Below are 13495 nucleotides of genomic sequence, written 5' to 3'. Positions count from 1 at the left end.
GGAATAAATATTGTTTTAACAGATAAATCCACAAACTCAAAAATGTAGTTAAAAATCTTTTAATTTATTTATACATATATTTATATATGTACACATTTACTTACCTATTCTTGTAAAGACAAGAAACACAAATGTCAAATTCATTGTTAGTCATGGGTGGCACAAATGAGACCCTGGTTCTCCAGAGTCACAGGCTGATCCAGTAAAGTAATAATCCCTGAATGAATGTTCTTTTCCTTTGCCTTATTTTAAAGCAAACCAGGTCAATATTTCTCCTCATTCTGTCTTCTCCTCAAAAGCGTTTCACTAACAAGGCAAAGAAGAGGACAGATATCAAGGGAGTGTGGTGAATACAACATAACATCGCACAGGTATTTTGTTTTTAAGTGTTGTATGTTGTTGCCAAGGCAGGGTCTGGTAAATCTGTCATTCCCTGTCAAAAGAACAAGTCAACCACGAACAGGTGAACGCATGTCACTTGTTTAGAGGTAACCGAGTTTGGATCATACGCACAACCGTGAAGCTCTGACTAACAGTCTTTCCTTTTGTCTTTACCATATTCATAAAATATAGCGACTATTTGAAATATGCTTCAACAAGCAGAAATTAGGTTGCTAGAAGATACAAAACCATTTTACTAATGTTTCATCAATAAGGTCAAGTAACAGGCAGAGGAATACTCATCTTAACGCCTGCACTCCTTGTCTTTCCTCAATTTGTGCTGTAGCAGACGTGCCTGTCCCTTTTTCCTGTTGCGCTAAAAACATGTGAAGTCTCTGCTGGCCTCATATTCAAAAAGCTGCACTTGGTTTCAAACCCAAAATTTAGCCCATACTCTTTTTCATAGACATTGGCAATATCTAAACGGTTGACAAATAGTCTAGGATCCATGCTGTGTCCGGTTTCTCTGAAAATATAAGATGTGGGTTTGGTTGCTTTGGGCTATAGGCAACTTTTGTCTCTCAGGAGTAGCACGTTAATAAAAGAAGCTCCTTAGTGCCAATATAGTAGCAATAAGCTTAAAATAACAAAAAGAAATCCCTTTTGAAAATGAAACACCTGCATCATCATGACTGCCTCAAACCACAGATCATGAATTTGGATGGAAACCCTGTTAATAATCTTAAAATGTATACCCTTACCTATGTAGATAGTTTGTAGTGGGGTTTTTTTTTTTCCCACAAGGTGTGTGTATACTCACCCTTGTTAATTCAGTCCTTGTTATACATAGCATGTACTTCATTGTGATTACAAATGGTGATATGCACAGAGCTTAGTTATAAACAAAAAATAAAAAGCATATAATGTATTGTATATAGTCCAACAGTACATTTTCCCCCATAACAGTCCCTTAGTCATCAGTATAGTCCTTTGTACTCCTTCATAGTGTTGTAAACTTTTTTTTATGAAAAAAAAAAAAACATAAGTCTTTTTCTTTCTTTTTTTTTTAAGAAATGTACTGCCACTAATTGCGTGACAGAACGGGTGCGTTGAATATGTGCTGCATGCTGCCCTCTGGTGGTGAGGACCGGGAGCTGTGCTACAGGAAAGGGTTGGTGGATGAACCACCTGAAGGGAATGACCCGGCCGGTGCTCCTGCCTGAAAGAAGAGAGAGTCCGAGTTAAGATTTAAGACACAAGCAGAAAAGATCACTTGCGTCCTTCAAATTAAATGTTATGAACAGTAAAGCTTTCGGTGAAATCGATCAATTCGTTTTTACGGACTTGACAAAGCCCTTTAGCAGTCTTTGAAACATTGGGAAAACAATAAACAATGCATGCTCACCATGAACGGATTATTGGACATGCCAGAGACAGCCATTGGCTGCCCAAAGGGCGTGATCGAGGGCTTGTTCTGACCGTAGACTGGGAATGCAGGGCCTGGGGGTGACAGAGGGAAAGGGATTTACAACAGGTTGAGTCTTATCTCTCCCAGCAGTTAAGCAATGTGTGATAAGAGGTTGTATTTTCCTTTTACTTCACTACAATTTTTATATCAACACGCCACGAAGAGAAACCAACAAAGAGTCAGACACAAAAAGTGATTTTACAAGTTAAATAATGAGAGGAAACATTCAAAAATGCTCAGGGACTAAGACTGTAAAGAGGAGGAAAAAAAAACCACAAGAGCCAAGCCCCAGCATGTCAGATTGCATTCAGGTGTCAACAGAGCCTTGTGAGTGAAAGAAACATTTGTTTGTCATTTTCTTTCTGGACCAGAGGGCAAACCAAAAAGCTTTGTGCCCTAAATGCAACCTTTTATTACTGTGCAGTAGCTGCCACTGACAAGTCACACTTAAAATTTGGGGCTGCAAGGCTTCAATCCTCACTGCAGAGGGCCATCACGTAAATAAAGAAAGTATCAGGTTCAGGCCAGAAAAAAGGGCAGCAGATCACTGGCAGGTGCTGCACAGGTGCAACAGGGTAATAGGACAGAGGGAGGTGGGAGGCCACTAACCATTAGACTGAGGGTGATAGGGTCCCGGTTGAGAGTAAGGGATGGGGGCCTGGCCAGGGAATTGCTGCTGGAAGTTTCCGCTGAAACTGGTCGGGAGGCAGTAGGAAGACGCATTCCCAAAGCCGGCAGGCATGCTCATAGAGCCAGTACCAAACGAGGCTATGAGACACACACAGCATGTGTGTACAGTGAACAACACACACATACACACACGAGGAGGAGTCAATTCTACATACTTTGGAAAATCACAAAGCTCCTTGGCAATGTAACTGGGTTACATCAACAGAAATGATTAAGCAAAAAAACATGTAGCATTAAGTAAAGTAAGTTGAACCTTTAATGTCCACACACCTGGAGCTGGAGCTCTGCCATTGGTTTGGAAAGGGTTGATGGCCATCTCCGGGGCGATGGCTGAAGCAACAAAAGGATTGGTGTTTGGGACGGCTAGAAGATATACAGTCACAAAATGAGTCTTGCAGCTACATGGAACAATGTAACAATATGCACTTTAAGTCTGTATGCATCATTGTAGTAGAAATAACTATGACCACCTCCAAAGCCAGGCTGCATGCTGGGTAATACAGGTGGATTCTGAGCCGGCGATGAACCGAGCACCGGTCCAAATATGTTCCTGTAAAGAAAAGGATGCAATGAAATGTTTTTACATCCTTTTAACAAACGCAGTACATGACGGGCGTCAATGAACCTTTATAAAACACACATCCTTTGCTCATCTGCTGCACCACACGAGTAACATTATTAAACACGGCAAACATTGAATTTCAGGTGGTATTCACGCAGTATTATTTCAAACCTTGTCAGGTTTGCAGAGGGAATGTGTGAAGAAAAAAAAAACATTTTCTGGAGAAGCTGTGTGTGCGTGTGTGTGTCTGCCAGTCTCTCACCCTGGCACATTGCTGCCTGAGGAGACCGAGAAGCTGAGCTCATTGTCCAACTCAGCCAGAGCAGCATAGCGGTCCCCTGAGCTGCTCCCAGTCTGGGAGTGGGCAGCGACGGCACTAGACATTGACGGAATTGGCACTCCTCCCCCTTTCAGCAAATATAAAAAATAAAAACTACTCAAACTTCACGTAGCATAAGCACACAGAGGCACACCCTAATAATTAGTTTTAGGGCAAAATGCCCACTGGCTGTCTCCCTTTATCAGCACTTCTGAGGTGTCTTTCTTAAATTATTCTAATTGAAAAGATGTACTGATGTGAAATGTGTCGGTGTGTGAAAAGTGTTCACTGTGCTGAGCATTAGTTTTAAATCTTATCCAAGAGAAATGTACTTCCATCAAGTTTCAGAGGTTGCTAAGCAACAACAGTGACGATCACCAGCTCTGCTAGGTACAGAAAGGGTTTGCTCAGTGGACACAGAAGGTAAGAAATAAAGAAGAGAAATACTGAGGTGAGTATGTGTGGACAGGATGGAGAGAAGACAATGATGGGAAAGGTGGTACCTGATGAAAAGGACTTTGAGGGAGGTGACGTGCTCAGATGGGATGGAATTGCAGTGTTTCCGAATGCTTCAAAGTTGGCAAAGTTGGTATTTGAATTACCCTGAGGTGCTGCAGCCGTACACATGGAAAAATTAATGATGAATGTGGAAATAAAAACAATGGCAGGGGAAACGTGTGGGATAATGACAACACAAAGAGCACATTCTGCTCAGTATTTATATTTTTGATTAGTTTGATCTCAATAAAATACTGGACTTTTGACATGTATGTTACCTGACTGGCTTGGAAAATGTGCAAAGTTGGCAAAGTTGGTGGAGGTGGCAGTTTGAGTAGGCGGAGCAGCAAAGATGTCCCCTCCCAGGGCTGAGAGCAAGTCAAACTTCTTCTCCTGAGCGGCATTGTGAACCTGGGACCGACCTAGCCCTGGAGACTGGGTGGTGGTAGTAGTAGAACGAAAACAGGTTTCCAAACTTTTCCCCGACTAAATTCCAATAAAAGACATTAATCGATGTTTTAATGAGCAGAATGAGGCTCCGTGTGGATCTCTCTTACCTGGCGCAGCGGGGTCCTGTTGAGCTGCAGGGTTTTGAGGGGTTGGACTTCTGGGGTGCTGCCAGTGCTGCTTGCTGAGGAGCCGGACACAGACGGCACACTTGCTACTGCCCTGGCCTGGTCTGGAGGAACATACCTAGGCATTCAGGAAAGAGCACCAGCACAGATGTACAGACATATTGAGGAACATGATTTCACTGATGCCCTTTCTACCAAACAAAGAGGATGTTTTCAATGTTTCTCATGTATTTGAATGTTCGATTTTTCTTATGATTTTAAGGGAATATTTTAATCTGGTTAAATGGGAACGTTTGAGATTTGGAATTCATTTCCACAAACTCTGCAGCAAAAGCAGAAAAAGACACGTGGACATAAAAAAAAAAGCCAGAGACAATGAAGAGCGTGCTACTGAGCTGAAACATTCGGTTAACCAAATCCCAAACTCCAAAAAAGTTTTTTTCTCAGGGTAACACTTAACTCTCAGCACTCTTGTTCTCTGCATCACAGCTGATAGGTACAATCCAGCATTACTGGGTGATCTGCAGAACGTCTTGACTGCTTAGCACTTTGAAGTATTTACTAGCTTTTAAACATGGTTTAAAGTGTGCATCCAAGTATAATTACTTTTTAATTCAACCATTTTAACAATGTGTGTCCACAGGTGGAAGAACTGAAATAAGAGTTTGGCAATGTGATCTTCTAACATCAGATTTTACTCTTTCAAATCGTATCAAACTAATGAAAAAACAAGTTTGTATTACCATCTTTTCTTTTCGTATTTTTCCTGAAGGAACTCTTTTACTTTCTGTGGTTCTCGGAAATCTGGAACAACTGATGTCCTGTCGTCATAGAGGCCCAACCAGATGTGTTTACAGACCTACAGGGGGCACAGGAATGAGGAGAGTGGGAGGTAAGGAGGGGATTGGGGGTGGTGGTGGGAGGGGCGGGGGGGTGGCAAAGCCGGGGAGAGAGGTGAGAGAAAGTAAAGGGAAAGGGGGGGGGGGGGTGATGAGAAATCGGGAGAAAGAATTCCAATAAGTTGACTAAGGAGGGCTCAACAAAGACCCAGATGAGACTACTAAATCAAGCCACAGCCACGACTGTGAAAATAATGTTGAACAATGTGCTGAGTCCTTTGGTGTAAAGTGAGCAGGATACCTCATTGCTGTGTTTCTGTAAGAACTCAATTTCCTGCTGTGTGAATGTGGTCATAGAGATGGACTTCACTCTGTGTGGGGGATTCAGTCCTCGCCTGTGGGTGAAGGAGGTATACGTTAGCTGAAGAGCAGGAGCGGCAGGATCATGCAACCCGAGGCTGTTCATGTTACATGAAACAAACAAACAAAAACCCAAACCACACTTATTCTGGAAGGTTTTCTTTTCAGAGCAAATGCATTCAGGACTACTCTCTGTTTGGGACGCAGCAGGCGAGTGTCAACGTGAACATTTAACAGACATTTCTAAAATACTAAACAATCTGTGACAAAAGCACTGAATTATTAATTGTTTGTGACAAGGGATTTTACATTCAGACACACAACACCAATGTGTGGCAAAAAGTATCGTAAGGTCAATCGTTTAAACATACAAATAATAATATAAAATGTGCCTCAAGCGAGAAAGACGGGACACAAAGAAGACGAGCTTAATAACAGATCGGCAGAGCCAAAAATCTGACTGAAAGAAATATGCTGTAAGGATGGAGAGTGTGGTCTGAAACCAGCTCAGTAAAAAGATCACGTCAATGAAATCCTGAGGAACTTTGTATATTGGCTGATAAACTACGAGCCCAGACCTCCATCCAAACCAGAATTTGTGGCAGGATTTCAAACTGCTGCTCACGGCAACTTGACGGAGCTTTCCGACAGATCAAAACTTCGGAGGCCGACACAGACGTTTCTACATGCCGTAAACTACAAGCTTTAATTGTAATTTTGTACTTGATTTACATGATATGGTCAAAAAAAAAAAGACATTTCATATGTCTGATCAGTGCTAAAAAAAAAAAGATACAATTAACTCGGGGTGATTGAATGTCGCAAAACAAAAAAATTAGGAAAAACTTTCCTTTTTATAAGCACTTCATTCATCAACAATTTGTGTATTCAAACTTCTCCTAACCGAGCACGCCGTGCAGTTTCACCACCGAGACGGACACAGACTCATGAATCTTTAAATAACACACATCTTAAGACCTCGTCAATGAAATGTTCCTGAAATATTGATAAGTTCGTACGCGTATTAACAGACTGTAACGCAGCGTGTCTGCATCCTGGTGGTGAAGCCACCACGAGCTGCCTTGGATGGAGGCTTGCACCATCTTTTAGTTGAACTCGTGTGACATGCTGTCACGAAGGATAAGCAGAAATGAACGATTGTAAAAGGGTGTGGGCGGACAGGATGTTGCAGTGGATCCGATTCGTTGCCTAAATCCTGGCTGTGATTTCTTAATGATGTGAGTTTCTGAGGAAGAAGAAGAAGTGGTTTCATTGCACAAGTTTTGTCTCTCAACTACTACTTCATGTTCAGGACCCACCCTGGTCCTTCTTATCTAGGTGTGTGTGTGTGTGTGTGTGTGTGTGATCCCTGGTCGGAGGTCCAGCTAAAGTTCAACTAGAGGAGGTGTCCCCCCTCCCTCCTCCTCCTCCCCGCCTCACGTGCTGTTTTCAAACACGGTGGTCAAATATGTGCCTGTTAGCTGTGAACCCAACGTCAGGCTCACCTCGACCACACCGGTAATAAACTACCGACACCGACCTCTCACACTCAGCCGACATGGATCTTACCAAAACCGCATATCGTATCCCACTGAGGCAACGCTTTAAACGACCTGCCGACACCACCCAGCCCAAACCCCTCCCTGATCCCCCTCTCCCCCCGGTGGGGGGGGGGGGGGGGGGGCCGAAACCGAGGTGTCGTCAACGTTACCTGTCCGGACTTCACCACTAGCTAACGAGCTAACAGTACCGCCGAGTCGGCGCCGGACCGCCCGACGGGACAGCGGCGCCGGTCCTCGTCCGTCGCCCGGTGGACACCGTAAGCGACAAATACCGGACTTTCACCCGAAAGAGAACTCACAAGATCCCGGAGCAGGTGGTACAGACGAAGGAGCCCACTGTCATGTTGACATAGGTCGGGCCGCGTTGGTCGCAGTCGAAGCATTTCCTATTCGCGGGCAGGCTCGTCATTTCCCGGAGCATCTTCAGATGAGTCTCCTCCTGCTTTCGCTTCGCACTCGTCGCCATGGCCGAAAACAGCGGCTGGTATCACCGGGGAGGAGGAGGAGGAAGGGGGGGAGTTAGGTCAAGGGACCCGGAGCAGGGCGGGTGTCTTCAAGGCAGGCTCGCCGCGTACGTCGGCAGGGAGACACCTTGCTGAGAGGTCTACCGGGGAAGACTGGGCGACTGACAAACTTCTTCTTCTACGTGTACAAAAAAAAAAAAAGAAGAAGAAGAAGAAGTGAGGAATCCACCGGCTTCAGCAGCACCGGCGCCACCTGCTGGTTTGGAAGGACGCCTCGGAGTTTGAGTCAAAGTAACACTCGTTTGGAAATACTTCGGAAAACAATCATCAAAAAAAAATGGTGCTATGAAAACATAGCAAATTTAACAGTTTGCATCCGGTCACAAGAACACCACGCGACCAAATAGATTTAAACATTAGTGTAATGTAAAAAAGGACATTTAAACAGCATTATATATAAAAACATAATATATATATATATATTAACATGTTTTTGTTTTTGTTTTTTAAATAACACATTTTCAATGTGTGGATTTAAACCTCCCACCCTCTCTTTTAGACACTATACCACTTTTGGGCATGTTTTTAAAATTCAAGTCTTTGGTCTCTTCTTGGCAGCCTTTACACAACAGGTGCTCATTGAATATCCAGCAATGAGACATCCCCTGTCTCCAGTTTTGGCTCGAGGAAAGGCCTCCCTGACAGTGATCACACTGTTCTCTTTCAGAGCCGTCCACCTCCTGCTCTGCTTTTCTTGGTGGCTTTGCAGGAAACTGCTGGATGCACTGAAGAACTGCTCAGTAAATTGCATTGTTGTGGAGTGTTTATACAAGATCAGATTATTGTATTGTCAGACGGGGCAGCGCTCATGCATACACGAGGACTTGAAGTCGATGTGTTGCAAAACGGCCCGTTTTGCCTTTTTTTTTTTACATTCAGTTGAAACTTAAAGGCACTTGGAAAAGCTCAGTCACCTGTAACTGCAAAACCATTTTCCGACACATAGAGCCGCTGTCTCTAAATGTTGTTCTAAATTACTTGAGTTACAGAAGATAAAATGAAAATGAATGAAATACCATTCAGTAAAATTCTCAAAATTTCAAAAGTTTTCTCTGAGAACAAGAATGTAACATAATGGCTTTTGTAAAATAAAAATTATCTTGTGGCACAAATTAAAGATTGAGATTAGAGATCTGACAAACTGGTACATAATTCTTTGCGATGTCTCAATAGGGAGGCAGATGCAAACAACTCTCTTTCTCTGTCGGTGGAGACAACAATGGTGGCAGGTTTATTTGGACTTTGGTCTTTTTCTGTTGCTTGAAGAGTCTGCAGCTTCCTCAGGCTGGACGAAAAGAGAGAAGAAATGATCAGACAAATAAACACTGAACTGCTGAAAGTTATTTGTATTGTGAGTCTTTTTCACTATTTTCTGTCATAAACAAAGATACAAGTTTTCCTGCTTTATTATAATTTAGTACAAATTATGACTTTTTAGTATTACAAATGTAGTTATTTTTTTTTAATCTTTTAATCTAATAAATCAAGCTCTGAATCAAAATAAAAGTTTTTAAAAAGGACAAATTCAAATGTATTTTTGGAGATGATCATTTGCTGTGTTCACCTGCTGTCTCTTTCTTGTAACTCTAAAAAAGTCCTCAATGTTTGTCTGCCTGCTTTGTCCTGCTGCCTTCTCCTTTTCCCTCTTGTCCCGCTTTTTTTTCCGCACGTCCCAGAACGTCTCCATTCGGTGACGAATCCTCTGTTCCCTAAAGACATATCAACACAAATGAAGTTTAAGATTGTTCAAATTGTAAAGATAAAACAAAGTATGTGAAAATGAAGATGGGGTTAAGGAAAAACAGAGCCATCAAGAGTACGTACTTAACGTGTTTGACGTGACAGAGGAACCGGACCAAGGCTTCTTCATCCGGCTCAGTCCAGATGAGTCCAGTAGCTGAAGTTTGTGGTGCATCCAAGAATATCCTCCTTGCTTCTTCGTACTTCCAGGAATGTGGTACAGGATGGGTCTGAAGGGCAGCAGATATTATGGTCTGATTAGATCTTACAGATTTTTTAGTAATAAACCGTAAAGACAGCGCAATAAACAACACTGTCTGTTTGTGTAATACCTGTCTGTTGATATGCAAAACCACATTCTCAATCGTACGGTGCTTCTGGATCAGTGTCAGAGCTCTCTTAGGACCCAGACCAGGTATCTTGTCACAGTAGTCACAGCCCAGTAAAATACACAGGTCAACAAGCTGGTAGAAATTTTCAAAATAAGATGGTTAAAGTACTAATTTCCGTAGAGTGGTATCCTTGTAATTTATAGATGTACTTTGTATGCTTTCAAAGACATCTTGATCAATGTCCTAGTCTTACCTCCTCTTGACTAATTTGGAGTTTCTCCAACAGCTTGGGTAAAGAATATTCAATGACTTCACTGTGAAAAAACAAAAACAAAGAATCAACACCAGTTCAGCCTATAAGTCTCTCTTCTGTGCCCTTCTGTAAATAAAGTGTAACACTGGACTTTAGTCAATGAAGCAGTCTTCTCATAAAAGATATATCAGCTACACTCAGCCCTGTGTGTTCATTATTCACTGTGTATCCAATGGTTATATATGGACATGCAGATGGGCCACAGTGTAGCCCATCTGCATGTCCAGCAGCTATTATATATGTATGATCTTACTGGCTAAGTATCTGCTAAAGGACTGTGTGCAGTTAATCTTCATCTGACAGCGTGCTGCTGCTGTGTCCTGCAAGATCAATTAAAAGTACATTTCTTCTTCTTCTTGTCTTTTCAGAATTACTGTAGCAATAATAGTTATGTGGTGAACCACCATCTAACAGGATGTGTGCTCTGATTATGGGACTCCCAAACTCAGTTACTATAAATACAACTGTATCACTACAAGTGTGCAACTAAAGATGACCTTATGTGCCAATACTCTCTCATCCTCATTTACACATTAACACGTGTATGAAGGACAGGAAGAAGTGTTTGGGTTTAATTTTCTACAGACAAAGGTAATATATTCACTCTGTTCACAATGAAAAAAATATCTCAAGCTTAAATTCTATGTAGTGCACTCATAAAGGAGGAAAATCTACCAACCTTAATACCTGTGCCATGCACTGGAAACTTGCCAAAATCATTACTTGCCAGTAAATCCTGTTAATATGTGAATTGAAATGTAAGAAAACCTCTGAGTGGCACATAAATTACACAGTTCCTACCTGTTCTTATTGGCATTCAGCTGGCGAATAAGAACACTGGCTCCAAACGGCAGTGTGTCCATGTCCTCTGATGCCACAGCGTCCACAGTACCCTCGATCACCAGCTGGGCACACAGTGCCTCAGCGTCCCCTGGAGCCTGGGAGACAAAGATTTCAGTGCATGAAGAGGTGAGGGGAAGAAACGAATAAGAGGGTATATTTAATGTGTAGCAGGTTGTACCTGGATGACAGGCACACCCAGATGCTTCAGGAGCTCCAGACAATCTCTGGTCTGAGATGATGCTGCAGTGAGCACAGAAGACTCAAAGATTTAGTTAAGAACATCAAAATAATATTACCAGTGTGTCTCAGGAATACAACAAGCTCTAAAACTATTGAAACCTCAAACCATTTTCTTTTATATCTTTGCGTAGATGTACCTGCGCCTGTCCGGTTGGGTGACATCCAACCAGATGCCTTAGCTCGCTTCTCAAGCTGCAAAACAGAAGGGCTTCAGTAAGTCATCCGTATCACCCAACAGGTGTCCGCCATCTCTGTCACACAACACTGCTTCATCACATTCACTTCCTGGTTTGCAATATTTTCTCCAATGGACAAATGTAATGTGACCAATTCTAGTGGGAGTCTCTCTCTCTGACCCATTACAGTCTTAAATACACCTGGAGGACATGTTTAGTATGAAGTCGAGTCAAAAAATAAAGTGTCTCTTACAACAGGTATCTTTTCCGCAGGAGGCTTTCCTTCAAACACAAAGACCGGCTTTATGTCGTGTTCAAGGAAGGCGAGCGTACGAAAGAAGAGACCTGTCAGGGGGCTGGAGAGAAGAAATCAAGAACAGTTCACACATATACACTGACCAAAGAACAGAAACCTCTGCACACGATTAAACGTCCTGTAACATGCTGATACTGTGTCTCGGAGGTCTTGATTTACCTTTATGGATGGTGATTCGTATTGATTAGGTGTTGATTATATGTAAATGAGATGATAAATATATCAGAAACACTGTTCAACATAATGCAGTCCAATAAAACATCACAAAGTGCAGTTTCATAAAGTACAACTTAAGTCAATTAACACACAACAAATGAGGCAATCTCAACAAACCCTGTTTTATATATCAAGAAAATGTACAGCAGGGTGATTTTATTAGATGGCCTTCCATCGTGCAGGTGTTTGTGAAATCTGTATTTGCTCCAGTTTAGTAGGACACAACATGTCACCGGTTATGAAAGAGCTCACCTGAGTAAAGGTGTTGCAGCACGGAACTGGTTCACAATAATGGACGTATCCAGTGCCACTACTTTCCCTGTGGAGTGTAAGACAGCAGCAGCATGAAGACAAAATAGTCCAATTTCTCTTTGGTCTTTAAGAGCTTGGATACCACATCCTCTCCTGACCAAATGTCAAATGTAACTGATTACATTCATTCAAGTATGGTACTTCGACAGATCTACAGTATTAAGTACTCTTTCTCCACTATTTGGTGAGGAAAGTATTTTTATGCACTTTTTTTTTTAAACTAAACAAATAATGTTACGTTAGTCAATGGAAGTCAGTGCAAATTACTTGACATAAGCAGTATTTACTATTACGGACCTTTCATAATGTTTCCAACATTAACATGCTGTCTGTAATGCAGATTTATAAAGTAGATAATACTATGTTCACATACTTGGTTACATTACAAGTAATTCAGGTTTTTTTTTAAACAGCTTTATGCATCTAAAAGTATGAGATGAACATTTCTTAAGTGACTCTTTTTGATCAACTTAAATATTTAAGCAGTGGTGGAAGAAAAACTCAAATCTATCACTCCAGTTATTCTGATCTTAAACTAATCATGTTTTGACATCAAAATCTGTCTTGCTCTAAAATGTGACGGGTTATTAAGTTCAGTAGAAATACTAATAAGCAGGAAATGTAAATACTCAATGAACCAACTACCTGCTTCAAAATATTTTAGTGAGTGTCCCTGTGGCGGCTGCATTTAACGTGACATATTCATGGGAAAAGTAATACTTTAAAAGAGACTTTATCATGTCGGGTGTCACAATCACAACTTCTTTTTAGCGGAGCTGGTAGTCAGATGACTGACTGCTAACGTTAGCAGCTGGCTCATACCAGTGTTTCCCATTAAGAGATTAACGTGCTACCAAGGACCTGGTCCATCCTGATCAGGTGTGTTACCTGTGTAGTCGCTGATATCCTTGTGAGAAATAGCATCGGAGGCGTCGGAGCGGATTAAATCGGCCAGTTTAGTGATCCCCATTGTGCCGTCAGGAGGCAGCTCTGCTTCTCCGTTTAAACTTCCGGTAGAAAACGAGTGCAAAAAAAATAAATAAATAATAATAATAATAATGTCACGTCGGTTTTCCCACTTGGTTTGTGAATCCTTTGCTTCGCAAACACGGACTGTGGCAGGAGCTTTAATTACGCGACACCTGTACACAACGATGTCCTGTCAAAAACACGGCAAGAGCTTCCTGGTGTCGCACAATACCTAATGGAGCAGCAGGGGTCAGCAGTGC

At 42.0% G+C, this 13495-nt stretch overlaps 2 protein-coding genes across 5 annotated transcripts; both read right to left on the bottom strand.

The window, feature by feature from the left end:
* Positions 1-43: 43 nt before the first annotated feature.
* On the bottom strand, positions 44-8103 carry agfg1b (ArfGAP with FG repeats 1b). 4 transcript variants are annotated; one of them, XM_069139499.1, is made up of 12 exons: positions 7554-8103; positions 5634-5727; positions 5237-5352; positions 4476-4611; positions 4197-4353; positions 3924-4031; positions 3364-3508; positions 3010-3089; positions 2810-2869; positions 2459-2617; positions 1787-1881; positions 44-1600 (listed from the first exon to the last, which is right to left on the bottom strand). In XM_069139499.1, the coding sequence occupies exons 1-12, from the start codon at positions 7718-7720 to the stop codon at positions 1541-1543; spliced, it is 1377 nt and encodes a 458-aa protein (XP_068995600.1). In that variant the 5' UTR covers positions 7721-8103; the 3' UTR covers positions 44-1540. The 4 variants fall into 4 exon arrangements, with proteins under 4 accessions (XP_068995600.1, XP_068995599.1, XP_068995601.1 ...); XM_069139498.1 differs by having other exon boundaries at positions 2810-2902; positions 7554-8102; XM_069139500.1 differs by lacking the exon at positions 3924-4031 and having other exon boundaries at positions 2810-2902; positions 7554-8099.
* A 13-nt stretch (positions 8104-8116) lies between these two features.
* Positions 8117-13438, bottom strand: LOC138192237 (probable flap endonuclease 1 homolog). Its single transcript, XM_069139507.1, has 11 exons — positions 13155-13438; positions 12207-12273; positions 11676-11778; positions 11384-11438; positions 11185-11246; positions 10965-11101; positions 10104-10164; positions 9851-9982; positions 9603-9748; positions 9343-9487; positions 8117-9063 (listed from the first exon to the last, which is right to left on the bottom strand). Exons 1-11 carry the CDS (start codon positions 13234-13236, stop codon positions 9010-9012), a joined length of 1044 nt encoding a protein of 347 aa, XP_068995608.1. The 5' UTR covers positions 13237-13438; the 3' UTR covers positions 8117-9009.
* Between the last annotated feature and the right edge of the window lie 57 nt (positions 13439-13495).

The sequence above is a fragment of the Embiotoca jacksoni genome, unplaced genomic scaffold, assembly GCF_022577435.1.
Source record: "Embiotoca jacksoni isolate LCO1_2020_lvr unplaced genomic scaffold, fEmbJac1.0.p SCAF_83, whole genome shotgun sequence".
NCBI classification, from domain to species: Eukaryota; Metazoa; Chordata; class Actinopteri; family Embiotocidae; genus Embiotoca; species Embiotoca jacksoni.
The sequence above is the reverse complement of the archived record's forward strand: the minus strand, read 5'-3'. Positions and strand labels throughout refer to the sequence as shown.